The 17,500-nt window shown below is 35.5% G+C and overlaps 2 protein-coding genes across 3 annotated transcripts in view; one reads left to right on the top strand and one right to left on the bottom strand.

Annotated features, from left to right (window-relative positions):
• The window catches only part of LOC113811247 (uncharacterized), a 17,355-nt gene extending 13,797 nt beyond the window's left edge, over positions 1-3,558 (top strand). Inside the window, exon 12 of the mRNA XM_027362941.2 lies at positions 2,043-3,558. Coding sequence (XP_027218742.2) covers positions 2,043-2,716 — 674 coding nt within the window. The 3' untranslated portion in view covers positions 2,717-3,558. The remainder of the gene's footprint in view (positions 1-2,042) is intronic.
• A 672-nt stretch (positions 3,559-4,230) lies between these two features.
• LOC113811246 (protein abrupt) overlaps positions 4,231-17,500 on the bottom strand; it is a 20,151-nt gene continuing 6,881 nt past the window's right edge. The window contains exons 5-9 of one of the 2 annotated variants that reach the window (XM_027362940.2): positions 17,196-17,328; positions 16,783-17,014; positions 15,820-16,029; positions 13,814-13,927; positions 4,231-11,398 (exon numbers count right to left, since the gene is read on the bottom strand). In XM_027362940.2, the coding sequence (XP_027218741.2) occupies positions 11,313-11,398; positions 13,814-13,927; positions 15,820-16,029; positions 16,783-17,014; positions 17,196-17,328 (775 nt within the window). In that variant the 3' untranslated portion in view covers positions 4,231-11,312. The remainder of the gene's footprint in view (positions 11,399-13,813; positions 13,928-15,819; positions 16,030-16,782; positions 17,015-17,195; positions 17,329-17,500) is intronic. The other variant, XM_027362939.2, reaches the window with a different exon arrangement.

The following is a 17,500-nucleotide window of genomic DNA, read 5'->3' on the forward strand; positions in this document are numbered from 1 at the left end:
TATCTGGCAGCACTTTGGTAAACTTTTACACTTATATTCATCAAATCTGCTAAATCATGGCATGAAATATAATCCATACTGTTTTTTTTTCTTTTGTTTTTTCTTTCTTTCTTTTCTCTTCTTTTCCTTTTGCATTTTCAATATATTTTGATGGAATGCATGAAAATGTAATGGCTCTGGGTAACGTACGGTACCGCTCAGCCCCATGATAGCCTGGGTGGCACTCCAGCGAGCCTCTGCTCTTTGAAGAGAAAGGGTGTGTTCTTACCAGCATACGAGGACACAATAGGCTATTCCAAAATGCCAAAGTTTTCTGGGAGAAAGAGGCAACTTTCCGTTGCGAGACACAAGAGGAAATTAGTAGAAAGCAAGCGGGAAAAAGAACTGAGGCTTGAGGACGCAGCTGTAGTGCCTCCCAGAGCTGCCCAGAGGTCTGTGACTCCTTCCCATTGCTAATACCTGAAAGTGGGGGAGAACCGGGAGCCTGAAATAAAAAGAGCTTTCAAACATTTAGTGAGTCCAGCTTGTTTGTAATTAGGATAAATTGATATAAAAAAGGATAGAATATTGCATCTAATGATGTAAAGAAACTGACCTTATAGATAAGGCAAGCAGTCTTCAAATGAATTCACAACTTTAAAGGTTAAACATCTCAAAGCATGATTTTTTTTCACCTTTGAAATTATCTGTAAGAGGTATGAACCTCCTATATTGATACTGGTGGGCAGATTGATACTTGTATAAGGCTTTAATCTTTATTCTAAGAGTTGACACACAAGTAGAAAGAAACACGATATGAGCGGGACTTGTCAGTGCTGGGTGGTTCCTGCAGCTGTCCAACCTGGAGAGGGGGAGGGTGCAGGTGGTAATGAGGAAAGGCAGGGTCACTGTCTGACTCTCTCTCTGCTGACCAAATGAGAGAGTGAGAGAAAAAGGGTCACAGTGACTGTGCCCATTTATCTGACCCATCCTTGCAGAAGCAGTGGGAGCTTGGCTTGGGTTTATAATTAGAAGCCTAGTAGGGCATGGAGCTCTTGTGGAACCACGTTGCTTGGTTTTTTAAGTATGCGACTGCATGACTTGGATTTATAGCTTATATAGCATGCTATATGCATGCTACATTATCTCCTCAGCCATTTATGCATCAATTTCAATGAAACAAAGACTCATCTAAATAGGAAGGCTGGTAGTTTACTGTAACAGTGCAATATTTTCAGTCATTAAAGTTATTAAATTAGCCTTTTTTCCTCTCTCTCTCTATGGCTCAGCAAAGAAAAAAATCATTTTCGACAAATTAAACCAGATTTTAAAAATGGATTATGTTACTCAATAATGATCTTTTTTTTCATGTGAAGCACATAACTACAAAAAAAACTATTTTATTTTATTTATTTATTTTTATTAATATATATTTTTTTTTATTATTATTATTTTATTTTATTTTTTATTATTATTTTTTTTGTGTGTGTGATTTTGGAGGGAGGAAGAAGGGGGGGGAGGGTAACTTCTGCATGTCATTTCTTATTCATATAGTGGTCTTAACTTCTCATGATATTTTCATCACACAATCAATAATGACAATTTTTCCCTCCAAACCAGCCAATCCCCTTAATACCCAAGTCTGAGTGACTTCTCTAATTCTGCTGTGCTTCCTGTTGTGAAATTTGCCTCGAGAAAGAATATCATTCTCCTAATAAGAGTATAAGTAGTATTCAAGTTGTCCAATTGCTTTATTTCTTAAAAAAAAAAAGAGACTTTTGCACAATCTCCAGCAGGAGAATTCCACAAACAACACAGAGAGATTCTCTGAATGTTTCATAAGGAGTGTCTTCATGGTAGTTTTTATGGGCTGCCAACCAGAAACATCCCAGGCCTAACCTCTGGGTTTTATGTAGGTGGCCCATTCAGAACTGTTGTTGAGCGTTCATATTAAAATTTTCTTTACAATTAGTGATACTAAGAGGAAAAGTGTTGGGTATTATCTTGATATTCAAAGCTCTATTTCCATCCTATCATTGTAATACAAGTTATTTCTCTTTTAGGTCTGAGTGAGCCCGTTAGCAGAAGTTCAGGTCCAGCCCCAAATGTTGCAGTAGTGGTTAGCAGAAGCAACAACGACAGATTTAGTCCTTTATTTTCACCACGGTCTCCAAGTGGACGAAGTTTCCCCATCAGTCCTCTGGGTCCTCCTTCCTCAAATCATCCGCAACCACCACCCAATCTGACGATACCTCCAAGCCCTCTCCCTCCTCACCTCTTATCCTCCCATCTTTCTGCTCCTTTGTCCCCCCGTCTACCTCCGTCCTCTTCACGACTGCCTTCATCTTTTCCTCGCCTCCCTCCAAGCTCCTCACATTCACTGTCAGGGAGTTCAATGATACCTCCATTTGGTAGCTTTTCAAATACTGTCCCATCTCAGCAAAGAGGGCCTCCTCCTCCTGCTCCACCAACTGGCTCAAGAACGCGATGGGCTCCAGGGGTACACAGTCGTATTGTTCACAACATCAGCAGCCTGCACCACTTGGCAGCAGCATCAAACGGTCAAGATGATTCAGATGATGGAGCTGTCCAAGACCCGGGGGAAAATGATTCCTCTGAAGGCATTATCAATCCTTTGGCAGGACCTTCTCAACTGTCTCAGGCCCCTTTTCACTTGGTTGTTAGGACTAGAGGAAGATCCAGGTCTGAGATGAGAAGAAGACTAACGCGACGCTGAGATTCAACAGAATTAAAAATATACTAGTAACATTCAGTGGAATAATTTTACGCTTACCGATATACTTAGTTTTTTTCAGTGTCAGTAAGATTTTGTATGATCACAAATTTTAATCTAATATAGCAGCTAAGTAAAGGTATGATAACATATACTGCCTTTTTAAACTTTTTTTTCTTTTTATATATTTACTTTTTACTAAAATTATAGAAAACAATTTTAGAAGTTAACCTTATTGTATGAAACAATAGATGAATATATCTTAGTTTTATACTGTAATTTACAACTGATTTCTAATTAATATATCTTAATGTACCTGGCCAGAGATTCATAATTACATGTGAGAGTAACATCACCTTTTCTTAATTTAAACATTATATGAATGAATTCTTGTGTGTGTTTAAAATATTTGTATGGATGTAAGATGTATTTAAGTTGTCAAGATATATATATATAAATTTATGGGATAACTGTGATATATTTTGTGCTCTCTAGTTGATAACACTAATTATCATGGTTTTTGTAATGTATGTTTAGACTTGGAGGGCAAATATTTGTTATATATACTGTGTATGTATTTTTGTTTTGTTTGGAAAAGCTGAATAGTAGCTTCCTTTTTATGAAATATTGTATATAGTAACAAAAAAAAAAAAAAAAAAAAAAGAATTTGATAAATGAATTGTATGTCTTGCAGCTTTTGTATATTTAACTGTGATAATACTAGCAGCTTGGTTATTTTAAGTATATTATAGAATTATTTGTACTCAAAATATTAGGTACTGACTATTTTCCTCTTTGACATAGTTTATAATTATTCTATAATGCAAATAAAACCACCCACTTTATTGTTGTTTCTTTACCACCTTTGCAAAATTCTTGTACATAAAATAGTTATCTAAGAGATTTTGCTGTATTGAGAATAGCATGAATTCTGATGGTTCGCTAAGACTTTCTCTGAATTTTTTTACCCATTGCCCTGTACTCAGTATAATTCTTGCTTTCCCCCTAGCAAGAATAAGTGATTTGGTGAAAGCCATACCCTACTTTTGAAAGTGTAAGGGGAAAAAAAAATAATGGTGGAAAAAAAAAACCCTCTATTACCATGGATTTCACAGAGGAAAAAGGGGAGAAGACCAGGCAAAATTGGTCAAGGTGAGGGCTGAGGTCCAAGGTGGGTGTGATCCCCCACATTGGGCCTCAGTCTCCTCGTCAGGCCCTCCCACAGCAGCGAGCAAAGGAGTGGGGGTTCTCAGTACTTACCTAATATTATAGAATATGCTATTGCTTCAAATTTCATTTCTGTACGAACAACGCTGATTATGTTCATGGGAAGGATCAATATTTAAAAGACTAATATGGAACCACTGGCAACGGTTGAAGGTAAAGTTATAATAATGTTTAAAACAAATATATTTTATAATAAATATATATTAGCACTCCTAATCTTATACTCAAGTTTTATCACTGCATAAAAACTACTACATACAACATGAAAAAACCAGGGGAATAAAAACAAATTAAACAAAAGATCTCTTTATTGAGTTTCTAAACAATTAACAAATTGTCATTTTGTGGTTCATTGTATAAAACAGTTCCAAAGGTTCAATATATAAAATGCTAAGAAAAATACTGACAACTTCAAAAACAAGTTACTACAAAGTTCACATAATGCAATGAGAACAACTTTTGTTTCCACTTAGATAAAAAAAAAAATCCTTCTTAATTTTTTTTTGTTTTGTTTTGTTTTGCACCAAGATATGAAATATTACAAATTACAGTTAAAACCCCTGACAAGGAAAGGCAACTTTGGTGATTTGAGCTAATTATCACATGCACAATGCACTGAATTGGTAGAATTTTAGGAAAATGTTAGCATACACACCAGCATACAAGCAAAGTAAGATGGAGCATAATTTCAATGTTGCTTTTCTTGTTTTCTTCTTTGTAACAGGACAAGCTTGGCCTCCAGTTTTACTTCTAAATGCTGACTTAGTTGAATCCGACCTGAGCAGGTTTGCACATCAGCTGCCCACTATAGGACATTTAAAATCACCACAGCACTTTTATCCCAAAGTGCTATTAACAGGAAGACATGACTAATTCAGTACAATACCATTTCCTTTTGCATATACAAATTCAGGGTTTCAATGCACTGCCAATAAATCAGTCAACATAACATTAGTTGACTGCATATGATACATACAACAGAAATGTCCATCAAATTCAACATTCAATTTAAACTGATGTTATGTGGAAATTGCACAGTCCACAATTCTGTGCTTTGAAATACCCCACTCCCCCAAAAAAGGAGAAACTTTTAAACATTTAGTCACTGGGCAATACCTAAAATAATAATTTCCTTATTCTCTGTACCACACACAAAAAAAGATAAGGAGATATCTTTGTAATATGGTTCACAGGACTACAGAGATTTTATGATCGTAAAACTCTTCCTCTTTAATTCACAGTTATAAATTGTCATCATGGGCACAAAAAAGAAATATACATATCCCTCATAACAAACTCTTACAAAGACCAGTTAAGAAAACATGTTTTGGACTGTGGCTGCATTCAACATTTAGTATAAAACTTCCACTGTATATTAGTCTTTAAAAAATTCATCTGGGATATACAAAAGTTTATTGCACTGACTAAGCACTAGCTATCCTCTGGACAACATCTCTCATTTTAGGAAGATTAAAGCACTACCAGTATCTGGTGATGTGTTTCCTAGGTATCACGAGTGCTATATAGGAATATTTGGGCATTTCCTGGGCATGAGGGGTGCTATAAATTAATATTTGCTTTTAGGGTTCTCAACTCAATGCTTGGGATCTGAAACCAATGACTGGCTATACAAAATACTTGTAAATCATCAGTTTCATGACTGGAACACAGGTTAAGTGCTCTAATAAACAAACCATGCCCTTTCTCAGGTAAAGCCCAACTAAGTCAACAATTGACACACAAAGAACCCCTTCCCTTCCCTAGACTGAACGTTTACTATCTAAAGCAACTCCAGTGTGGTAACTTCTTTTGATATACAGATATACCTTGTTTATAACTTGTACATTTTGCAACTAGACCCTTCTTTCCCAGCATAAAAAAAAAGAAAAAAAAAAGTTTACTGTGAATTGTTAAACATTTTTTCCATGGGCTGTAAGAAAATATTCTTGATGTAGCCTAAATTGTAACATTTGGATAACAAAAGTGTAGCAAACAGACTTCTTGGCAACCAAATATTTAGAATGAGATTCATGCAAGAACAAAAAGACTGACCATGACTGAGTGAAAACAATTGGTCCAAGCAAAAGCTTGCCAACACTAAAGTAAAACTACCTGGGAAGCTTTCCACTCCAGAAAAGTCCTTGTGCATAGCAACATGGACATCAAACAAGATTCATCACCATACCATATGGTCACCCTGTCATGGTTGCTAAAAAATGGAGGAGGGAGAAGTATCTTGGAAGAAACAAACTTCTAAAATTTACATGTCAACCCCTTTGTCACAGCATTATTCACAGTTATCACTCCTCTTAAATAATCCAAAACCAACGCTTGTCCACTGTGAGCACAATGTATATCAGGTAAGGCACATCATCAGTGAATACGACTAACCTCAGGAGTAACATTGCCGAGCAACCTAATGCAAAACTTGCGATGAAGATACTCTCCATGATACTGAACTGAACTGACCTAGAGAATTCATCTTGCCTTCCCTTACTGAAATTCCCCCAAACAACCAATAAAGAAGCTGCTTTCACATTTGTTTGCAGTTGGTAAATATTCATTACTGAATGCTTTTCCTTCCTGTCTCCTTTTTGACATTCCTAATTCTCCACATTTAGACTCTAAACACACATGCACACACACACAAACATACATACAAAGAGTTGTGAATAAAATTATAAGGTGTTGTGAAAAAGTATAAAAGGAGAAGCATCATGAAGAGGGAGAAATAAAGTAAAGCAGAAAAGAAAAGGATAGAAAAAGCTAAGCAACCAACTAGCAAGTCATAATTCTCATACAAGAAAAGATCAAGGAGCTCAGAAAACTAAAACCCGATGTGGTAACGAGGAGAACACTTGGTGCTGGGGGAAAGACAACTGACGCTGGGGAAAGTAAAGAGGGAGAGGCTGACTAAGAGTTGCATTATTCACTCAGCCAACAGAATATCTAAATTTATCTTAGGTAAATATAGAGGCAGCCAAATGGTAACTGTACCACAAGATTTACACCATACAAGGAAAGCTAAATCTATCAAATATACAGTTTCCTACTGCTATTAAATGCCTATAAAACAACTTACAGAGCTAAGAGAAACCAAATTGGTTATCTGGAGCAATAAATCAGAAAAGATTACTGAGTTTGTGCATTGCAATAATACAAAAACTAACTATGAGGTGCTTAAATACAAATACATACAATATGCTTACAAAAGTATAAACTTATCACTTATTTACTTCAACTGACAATCAAATCACCAGCAACTTTCACCATCAAAACACTGGTATTTGTGTGATAACTAAACATATTTCTGAACAATCCAAGACCATTTCCTGTTTTCACAGCAAATCAAAAGGCATTAACACTGTACTATATTACTTAACTTGTATTTAGCATAGTTAAGTTACTGTGTGAAACTTCAATTTCTAGCACCTAAACAGTTGCAGTAATATTCCTTTTGGTAACCATACTGTGCTCTGTTATTTCTATATATCAACACATTTATATGTGGAAGTCACTGCTGTTATTAAATAACTGAAAATTAAACAAAATAAGGAACATTTCAATAAACTTTACATAATTTTCTAGTAATTCCCATCATTTTGAAACAAAATCTTACCTGAAAGTTCCACAGCAAAAAGTTTTGTGCTTCAAAATGTACTTTACCGAACTGACAATGGAATGCAAATGTAGTGCTGGTAAAAGTTCTTGTATACCAGCCTTTTTTATCCTTCCATCTTCTTGCTTTAATATCTCCATATATAATAAAAATTATACAATGAATTATAAGATCCAAGACATTCTCAAATGCAGTGAGTACCAAAATTATCCAGAAAATATCGACAACATTTCCTAAAACGAATCCTGCAACAAAATAAACACATTACCTAATTTACAAATACAGAGGTACTGGGCCACTGTAATACCACAGCACAGTAGTTTGTTCTGCAAAACACGAAAAAATCTTTAAATGTCCAACACATTTGCTAACTAAATAACTGTAAAGTTTCCACAGCAGGTATAATCATAATATATTTGTTAATGGATAGGTAAATGTATCCTTGTATATGTGCATGGCCTATGTGTGAAGGGGTATAGTGTGTGGAATGTGAAATTTTATGGTGTGGGGAATGTGGATAGTATGGTGTGCATTGTGATATGGTATGGTGTTTGGTATGAAGCAGCACAGTGCATGGTGTTCAATGGTATGATTTACAGTGTGAAGTGTACACTGTTGTGATATGGTGCATATAGTTTAAGGTGGTATGGTATGGTGTGAGGGATATGTGGTGTGATAGTGTAATGTGATGAGTGTAGTGTAACCATGTACACAAACATACATTATTTGAGTTCATCTCTAATTTTCATCATATTGCAGTCAAGGATATATCATTACATGTAAGTATTAGTTGTGCATATTCATCTGCAAAGTAAAATTTGGTTTGCATGATTTTACCAGCTCTGTTCTGATATGTAAAAACACAAAAATCATGTTCAGAAGGCAATTAGTCCTATCTACAGCAATTCTTTTATGTTAAATGAATTTCAGAGCATTAATAGCAATTGCATTTCTATGTGAACTACAGGTTAAGACTTTGATTCAAAATCACTGGGTTGTTTTCAAAACCTAAATTCATCTACTAAAAGTCTGGCCTTTACAAAGGCAAAACGAGTTCCATATGCCACTTGGCTTCATTGAAATAGTACCACCTTTGTTTCCTCATTAAAACTATTGGTAACATACAGATCACAAGAAACGGTAGTTTAATGCCAAGTATGAATCCCATGTGCTTACTGCAAACAATTTTTTTTTCACTATTTTTGTTTGATCAGGGGAAAAAAACTTATAACAAATAACTAAGTATAAAAACAACATCAAATAAAAAAAACATTCTGGTAGAATACAACTATCGACTCATCCATTCAACATCAACTATATAAAAAACACGGATAAATTTTGAGCATAAAAATACCAAAATAATAATCTTCATAGAACACAGTACAAAGATTATATCTTTATGTATAATTTTCTAAACATTTGCCAGAGTATTTGTTATTGGTTGCTGAATCACACAACACCAAGTATAAAGTCAGTTACTTACAACTTTAAGTACCTAAGCGAACAACAATACCTCAACACCTAGGCTCTTACATTTTATGTATAAAAACCTTATAAAATATCTTATTACAAACTTCTAAAAGTAGATTCTTTTCTCAATCTATCCTATCTAGATCAATCTTAAACTCTTTCAAGACAAGGCAAGTAATCACTGGTTAATTTGCAGTTGTTTGAACACGATACAAATGAATGAGTCTTGTACAAAAATTACTGATAAAACATGACATGCTTAAGGTATACAGATATAAACAAATTTGGAAACTGCCTAGGTGAAGAACTACTGGTAAATGCTTGGGCACATAACCACTGGGTAAAAACCTGGCCATACAACCATGACCTATCTTTATGATGCTTTTCACTGGTACAATATTCAATAACATTAAATGGACAAATACAGAATATCTCTGTAAATTTGACAATTTTCCATCACTACACTGTATTCAGAATTTGGCTACATATTTGGTTTTTCAAGTGGAAATGTACTATCACTGGTTCCATTCAATCGAATAAAAAAAATAAAGACTAAGTAGAAATATAGACGTATCTACTCAATACCACTAATTGGTAACAACGTAAGTGTTTAAAGAAAATGTGCAACACTAAATCTAGTTGGTGGTAACTTTCCCTCAACCTAATTTTATATAACAAAAACACAACCTTCTTCCAGATGGTTGGAAGATTAATCACCTAAACCTCTAGGTGTTTTGTTTGGTAACAATGATCAAACTGGCATAAACAAATATAAGTTGCTCCCTTTGGACCACATGCTATCTTCATGTGTACATAAAGGTGTTATATAACATCACATTGTGGGCAAAAACAGTATTCTGCCACCACCTGCATGCCTTTTGTTTCACTAAATCACAATAACCCTCAAACATACACACTCTGCTCAAGTATCAAAAATACTTGTAAGACATATTTCATGATTGCCTTTCTCGTCTCTAGACTGAGATCATTTTCGTGGTTTACCCAAATCTTTGTTAATGATTAACAATTTCAAATTTCAAAGTGTAAACAAGAAATAATGAAACAAAAATAAATACCATAAATAGGTTAGTATAAAAGCTCTTTCTAAGGCTTGCAGATACAACTGCCTGCTTCAAAAGGCTGTGTGAAAAGATTCTGCAAAAAGCAGAAATGGTAATACCTCCATTTCAATGCTTTCTTTCTAGAGTGGTTTGTTTTCTTAAATACAAGTACATCAATAAAAAAATATTTACATCAACCATCTGTCTTCATATTTCATTAAAGCAAAGTATTCCTCCAAGCTTGAGGACAATCAAGCATATTTGTGCAACAAAACATTCCATTTTCATCATACTCACACATACCTTAAGACACTTGGAAAAACTTATCACCCCACATGATAAGGAGCACAAGTCCTGCTAAGAAAGCTTACACACTGGGAAAATGACAAGAGCACCAGAGTTAGTCACAAAAAGTTGTCATAACTACTATCCAACGCTAGCAGATGACTTCAAACTGCCACAACAGACGAGAGTGGGAGTACATGAAGTTTCAAAAGCTACCAACACTGCAAAAGGCAATACTTGGTTCAACGGTTAAAGGAGTATCTGACGCTGCCAATGTGGCAGATCAGAGGGCACACTTGGTTTGGGTAACTTGAGCAAGAGATCTAATCTTGTGTCAAGACATAGCCTAAATGCGACTCGAGCATTACAGCAAAAGGAATCTGGAACACCAAGATAATTAGGTAGAGAGACATGCCATCACCCATTGCTTCTGACTGAGTTTCAGATGATAAAAACATAAGAAGCCTTTGAAGTCAAATAATAGTTCATTTAATCACTTCTAGAAGTGAAATTTTTAAATAATAATAATAATAATAATAATAATAATAATAATAATAATAATAATAATGATAATAATAATCACAATAATAGTAATAATAATAACTCATTATAATGATAAAGATAAATGTACAAATGAAAAAAAATGGCATTGTAATAACTTCTCTAAAAGAACCAAATATCAATCCATACCAATGCCAGATCATTAGGGTGGCATTATACATCTCTACTATTCAGTTCCAATATTTTCTGAAATGCATTCCTACACCAGACAATCCCAGTTTGGTACACAACTACCATATTCCTTATCTTTGGCATGGTTTATCATTTTGCCACATATATAGCAGTTGTAATGGTGACACAACTACCTGCCTATCTCCAGGTTTTCCTTGCTCTACATCGCAGCTTGTTCTTTGGCCTTGAAGTTCACTTGTCAAGCTTATCGATGACCATTCTTCTTGTGTTGGTACATGTCATATTTTGTACGAAACAATGCCCCACATGTGCACGAGAAAGGTTCTCTGCCTGGAAAAGTTAAGAAAAGCTTTTTTTAATAATAATCATTCAATCATATATATCTTCAGCAACTACATGATGACCTACAGGATTTTATTAGATTAGGTTAGTCCTCTTCGAGTACAGCTTGATCTAAGATCTGGCAAGATTAAGTACTGGCATGATGAGAATGGCTTAGTTAAGTACAGAAAAATAAGTTAACAAAACCAGTGATTACCTGATAAAACAAGGTAAGCTAAGAGAATAACAAATTTAATTGATATCTAAAATCTTTGGAAGACAAGCAAAGGAAAAAGAAAAGAGACAGAAGAAGGTTCTTTATTTTCTCTGTTTATCATTGTGATAAATGGATATCTACTGTTTGATGCAATTATCATAATCATCAGGCAAAATACGAGGATCAGATAAAGCACATAACCTGACTTTGTATGGTTGCAAATTGCATCCAAGAACAAAGAATACAAAAAATCCCACATGACAAAAAGCATCAAACCCCTGTCCCTTACTCAGTCACAAAAAAAGAACCTTTCAAATTTTCCATTCCACCTCTTGGTGTAGACACTGTCATTCTTTATATATGACATCTGGGTAAGTGCTTATGTTTCACAATGGGTTTCTTCCCTCCTCCATTTTTTTTTTTTTTTTCCGTGCTGGGTGATTTTCGGATTCCTATTTTTAGACCTCTTCGGTGTTCCCAAAGTGTGAAACTTTTTTTCTACCCTTTATATCACATGCACCTCCTTCCCTCTTCCTCAACTTGGGGAGGCAAAAATGATGATGTATGTATCCCACATCCTTTGTGTTTTGCCTGTTCTGTATCTCCCTTTGCTATGTGTTTTCTCTACAGCCTCTGTGCAAGAACTATAGGTTCTCTGTCAGCTGTTGCTGTGGAATAGGAAGATGGGACATAGCCAGGGGGACAGGTGAATGAATAATCACTTCTTCAAGGAAGAGAAGAGAATGGGATAAGGTAATTTAACCATTCTCCAATTTTCCTTTCCCTTCTCTTCCTCCATTGATATTTTTTCTCCTTTCTTCATTTGTGATTTGTATTGCTGGAGTTGCTGGTGCAGAAGGGTTGTAAAAAGGCAATGATACAACCCAGCACATCAGAGCAGCAAACTAACTCATTATTCAATTTTTGCCTCCCCAGGCTCATACAGATTTCTCCTCATGGGTTCAATGTTCCTTCCAGACCCTACATCAATGAAAAATCATAAATTAGACAGCATGCATGGTTCCCTAAGCAGAGGAGTCTTCTGTTACACTTCCCATACTTCATTCTTCCTTAGAGTCTCATGTTAGGTGCACGGAGTGGCTGGTGAGTACAACTCTGCACAACTGACAATGATCTTATCTTGCAAAAGCAGAGGTAATGGGGAGGGGGAGTGGGAGTTGCCAGGGTTGATTTTTCTTTTGTTTGTTGTCTTCCCTGATTTTAGGATGAACCACTCAAATACTATGATTGCATGAAGTCAACTCGGTTGAAACTTCCTATCCAGCTTCTCATTTGTGTGTGTGAGGTAGGTGGTGCATGCATAGGAATACATGTTTTTCAAATTTGAGAGAAATCATAAATTTACATAAAGCTAATTAAATAGCATATGACTAATTAACCTGTTGGATCCAGTTGTCTCTGAAAATATGGGCAGTGGGTTACGTAATTAGCCAACATCCTGGCCGTGCAGTGTGTAGGCTGGGCAAAGTTATTTTATGTAATTTTTTTTTAGCCTTTTTGCCATTTTCCAATGTCCATATTTGTCTTTTGATTTGCTTTATCCAGATGGTAGTAGCTTACTTTCCTTGCACAGACTCCATATCATTTCTCTATGTAGTAAATAATTCAGTGCAAGTATGGAAAATTTGCTCTTATGTGGCCTATATCTCAGTTTTTTGTAATACAACCTGCAACACTGGTCAAAGCGGTCAGGAATACGGTGCAAAGCATGGAAATGGCATCCTCCCTCAAGCCAGTGTGCTTCCAGCCACAGCTTACGCATGTTACATTCCACATTTGTATAATAATGCTAAAGCCCCCTTCTAAGTGCCAAATGAGTCAAATCACACTCCCAGAGGTTTGTGCACTCGTGGCAAGTCTTTTCCATCAATCTGGCCTTCTCTCGTGACAAGTTGGCATCACCCAGCCCACGGCCATTTTGCCATGTTAACATCATCCAGTCCTTGACGCAGATTTTTCCATGACGGGACCGTAACATTATCCAGAACGTAGGGGTTAAACCAAAGCTGGTCCAGTTAAGTAAGGTAAAGAGATATTAAGACTAAATAACCAAGGTCTAAGTAATTGGCAGTAGCCTGCATTAACCTGTTCTAGCAAATTAGAGAATTTTTTTATTTTTTTTTTTAAAGGGCATATAATTCTCAGTTAATAGTAAGAAAAATAATTGCATATGAAATTCATTCTACCTTCAGCATGCATGATGGCCATGTGTGTCCGCAAGGTGGCAGCATCTCGGTACATCCTTTTGCACGTCGGGCATGGTCTTGGCTCATGAAAGGCAAGCTTCCGTTGGTATTGTTCTGTTCAAAATCAAGAGATTAATAACTGTTAGTGGTTTCTCATAAACAAGCGACAAACTACTTTTACTTTCTTTTTGAACCTGGTGCCTCCACAAATGTCCAACAGAGAATGAAAGAATGAAGGCTGAATGAAATTATATCTCTCCCCAACTTTAGATCCTGGCAAATGACAGAAGTTAGGTAGTCTCCTAGGATGGAGAGGGATTTTGCTAAAACTAAGATAATAACTATAACATATGACCAATAACTTCAGGATATTTAAACCCTTTTTTACGACTTGTGCTTCCTACATCAGCCTTTGTTATCCTCCACCTTTCAAAAACACAAGTTGGCCAGACAAATTATTTAAGGCCCTTTACGTAGCATTTCCAAAATCCTTAACACTTTGATAAAAGATTGTCCTTTATGCACACAATATTGGAACTTGCTGAAAGATCTTTTCAGTTTGCATCAATTTGTACTCATCTACCTTGATACAATTTGATGCATTCAGGCCAGCCAATGGGAGTGTGATATTTTTTCAGATATGTTTCAGACAGGGATATATATTTTCATTAATCACAAATTGCATCATAAGTTTCTGGGAAAAAAAAAAAAAAAAATCTAAAGGTGCATAAAATCTTTTTGTACCTTTTTCGCAGTCCATCAAATCAATGTTCACACTATATGGGTATAATTTCAAGTCAATCATGATGCATGAACGTCTTCCTAATCATTTACTATCTCTACGCTATAACATTAAAGACTTAAAAATATCAAAAAGAAAAGGCTGAGTATGCTGATTTGTTGATGTAATTTAATCAACAAGTCAAGTAAATATCCGTGATCATTGGAATTGTCCAGTTTTCTGATTCAGACAAGGAGCTGGATATGATAAAATGCAAAACCTTATGCAACCCACTTTTTCCATGAAGAATATACACAAAAACTTTTGATTGATATACATTTAAAAGTTTCCAAAGCCTTGCAAAGTGAAGAGTGATGTGCATAAATATAAGCCGCAGAGAACTCATGTACTTTTTCCATTCTGTTTGAAGCTTCCACAATGTATTGTTTGTATTTAAAAATCTTACCGCTAAATACTTTAATGATTTTCTATAAATTATTTTATGTAAAATTATGAAAAATAACCTCCATTTTTCCATATTTTGTACGTCATTACAAACTTTGAAGTTATCGTGTTTTGTTGTAACCATGATACAACTTGTAATAATGTATTGAAGTGTCAGGAGTTTTGAGATGCTACAATAAAGGCTTTTAACTGATCATATATAACATGTAAAAGGATATTCCAAAAGAAATAAGAGGAAGGATATATCAATCTACTTGTTTGTATTTACAAATGTGTGCGTGTGTGTATGTGTATGCATATGTGTGTGCATGTGCATGCATATGTGTGTGCGTGTGCATGTGTATGTGTGTGTGAATGTGAATATGTATGTGTATACATGTGTAACATCACCATTATTTACACTGTACAATAGATCACTGGAATCATCATCACTGCTACACTTGCCTTTATCATCCTAATATGATTCTTCCTTTGATCTGTAATCACTTAGTTGCCTCCATATCATTATCCTCTTATGTTATCATGTTACCTCCATCATTTTCCAACATTCTGTGCTATAAAATGGTGTTCACTCTAGTGGGGGCTTAGGCTGCATTAGTCAAGCATTCAACTAACAAATTCCCACATGGAATAACTTATACTCAGAGACACCATGTGGCTGCAATAACAGAACCCTACCAGGCCTATCATGTAAATAGAAACAAATAAGTACATGTGTACTTCCATTTACCTCTTGGTACATCACCGACTTCAACATCGCAAGTACACACATAAAGATGATGAGCTTTCTCAGTCACAATCAGAATACCAGACGTCTTACCTAGTGTAGCTTGGACCTCTTGCACAGAGACCAAGGGTGGTTGAATGTAGGGCTGGCTTGGAGAGGTGTCCGTCTGACTGTTTGTGCTGAGTGTTGCAGTAGGAGTTGTGACAGACGTTGTGCTTGAGCTGGGTGATGTGCAAGAGGGGGAAGCTCCAGTGGATGGCTGTGCGGGGAGGAGGACCTTCTGCACTATTTTGTCACTTAGTGCTGAAAAATTATATCTTGTTAGTTTCTTTCATGAGAGGCACTAACAGTATACCAAACTGCAATTGTATAACACCAATAAGTTTGCAACACCAACACATGAAGGATTCTCTTGAGATTTTTGTTGAAGTTCTTATTTTGAATATGATAATGGCCATACTATTTCAGATTTTGGTACTGGCCAACCGGTGTACAATAAATAAATAAATAATAACAAAAAAAATATATATATAAATAAGTAAATAAAGGCCAATTCTGGATCTAATGGCTATCATGTAATTAGATATGAGAACAAGATAACTTACACATGTCCTGTATATGGCCCTAAACACAACTGTAAAAGTAACTTGGCCAGAACTGTATGCATAAACATTGGATAAAAAAGGAGATACAAGTAAAGTTTTCAGGTAAGAGTGGTACATCACTATCATAAAATCTAGAGTCCCATGGAAAATCAAATGATGAAAATGAAAACAAAAAAGATTATAAAACCTCAATAACAAGATTATCAAATTCCATGATTGCAAAAATGAATGGAAAACATCTCTTTCGGTTACCACTTCCTAAGAAGGATTAGAATCTCTATATATTTGTAACCAAAGAAAAAAATCTGGTAAAGCAACTACACTGAAAACACATTAATAGTTGTGTTGCTATCATCACCACAGAAACAAGCATATATATAAGCTGTCAATATTTCTTAAAAATAACACTAATCACCATTCTTGGAATCACAAGTTAAGGCACCATATTTACCAAAGGGGGAGATGAGGATCGTGTCTGTCTTCATGTTTGTAACAGACGGCAAGATTCCCCTGGTTAACAATGCAGTATAATTAACACCACCACTTAAAGGAGGCGTTACTGGTGCCGCTGCACTCTCTGCTATGCTATCTGTGACTGAGCCGCCAGATGACTTTTCAGGATCGGACAAATTCTTTACGTAATCTGAATCACCATTTTCAGGTCTGCTTCCCTCGAAGTCATCCTGCGAAATATGATGGTGATTTTAGGTAATATTATCTCTTGCACAATCAAAAAGGGCAAATTATTTTGTACTGTACAATGAAATTACACAATAATGTAAAATCTTTCCAGATCTTTGATAAGACAAATTTTATTTAAATTAGTGAAAAAAAAAACTACATAAAACATTTGATTTTTCTTACCTCCAAGTATTCCTCCATTTCTTCTTTGATATGGTTGTTCCCATTAACCAGCTTCCCTTTTGTTTTGTCTTTGCTGGCTGTCTTTTTCTCCTTAGAGACTTTAGTACTTTCCTTGTCCTCTTCTTTCTCTTCTCTAAAAATGGAGTAAACTTTTAGTCCATGAAAAGAAAAATGGATAGAACTTCTCGCAACCTACTTTGAAAACCTCTGTCTTCTGTGACTTCCTTTCCTGTGTATTCATCAAGATCATCACAAAACCACTCACCTATTTCATTCTTTCTAATTCAATTGATTTTTCATTGACT

The sequence above is a fragment of the Penaeus vannamei genome, chromosome 24 (genome assembly GCF_042767895.1).
Source record: "Penaeus vannamei isolate JL-2024 chromosome 24, ASM4276789v1, whole genome shotgun sequence".
NCBI lineage: Eukaryota > Metazoa > Arthropoda > Malacostraca > Decapoda > Penaeidae > Penaeus > Penaeus vannamei.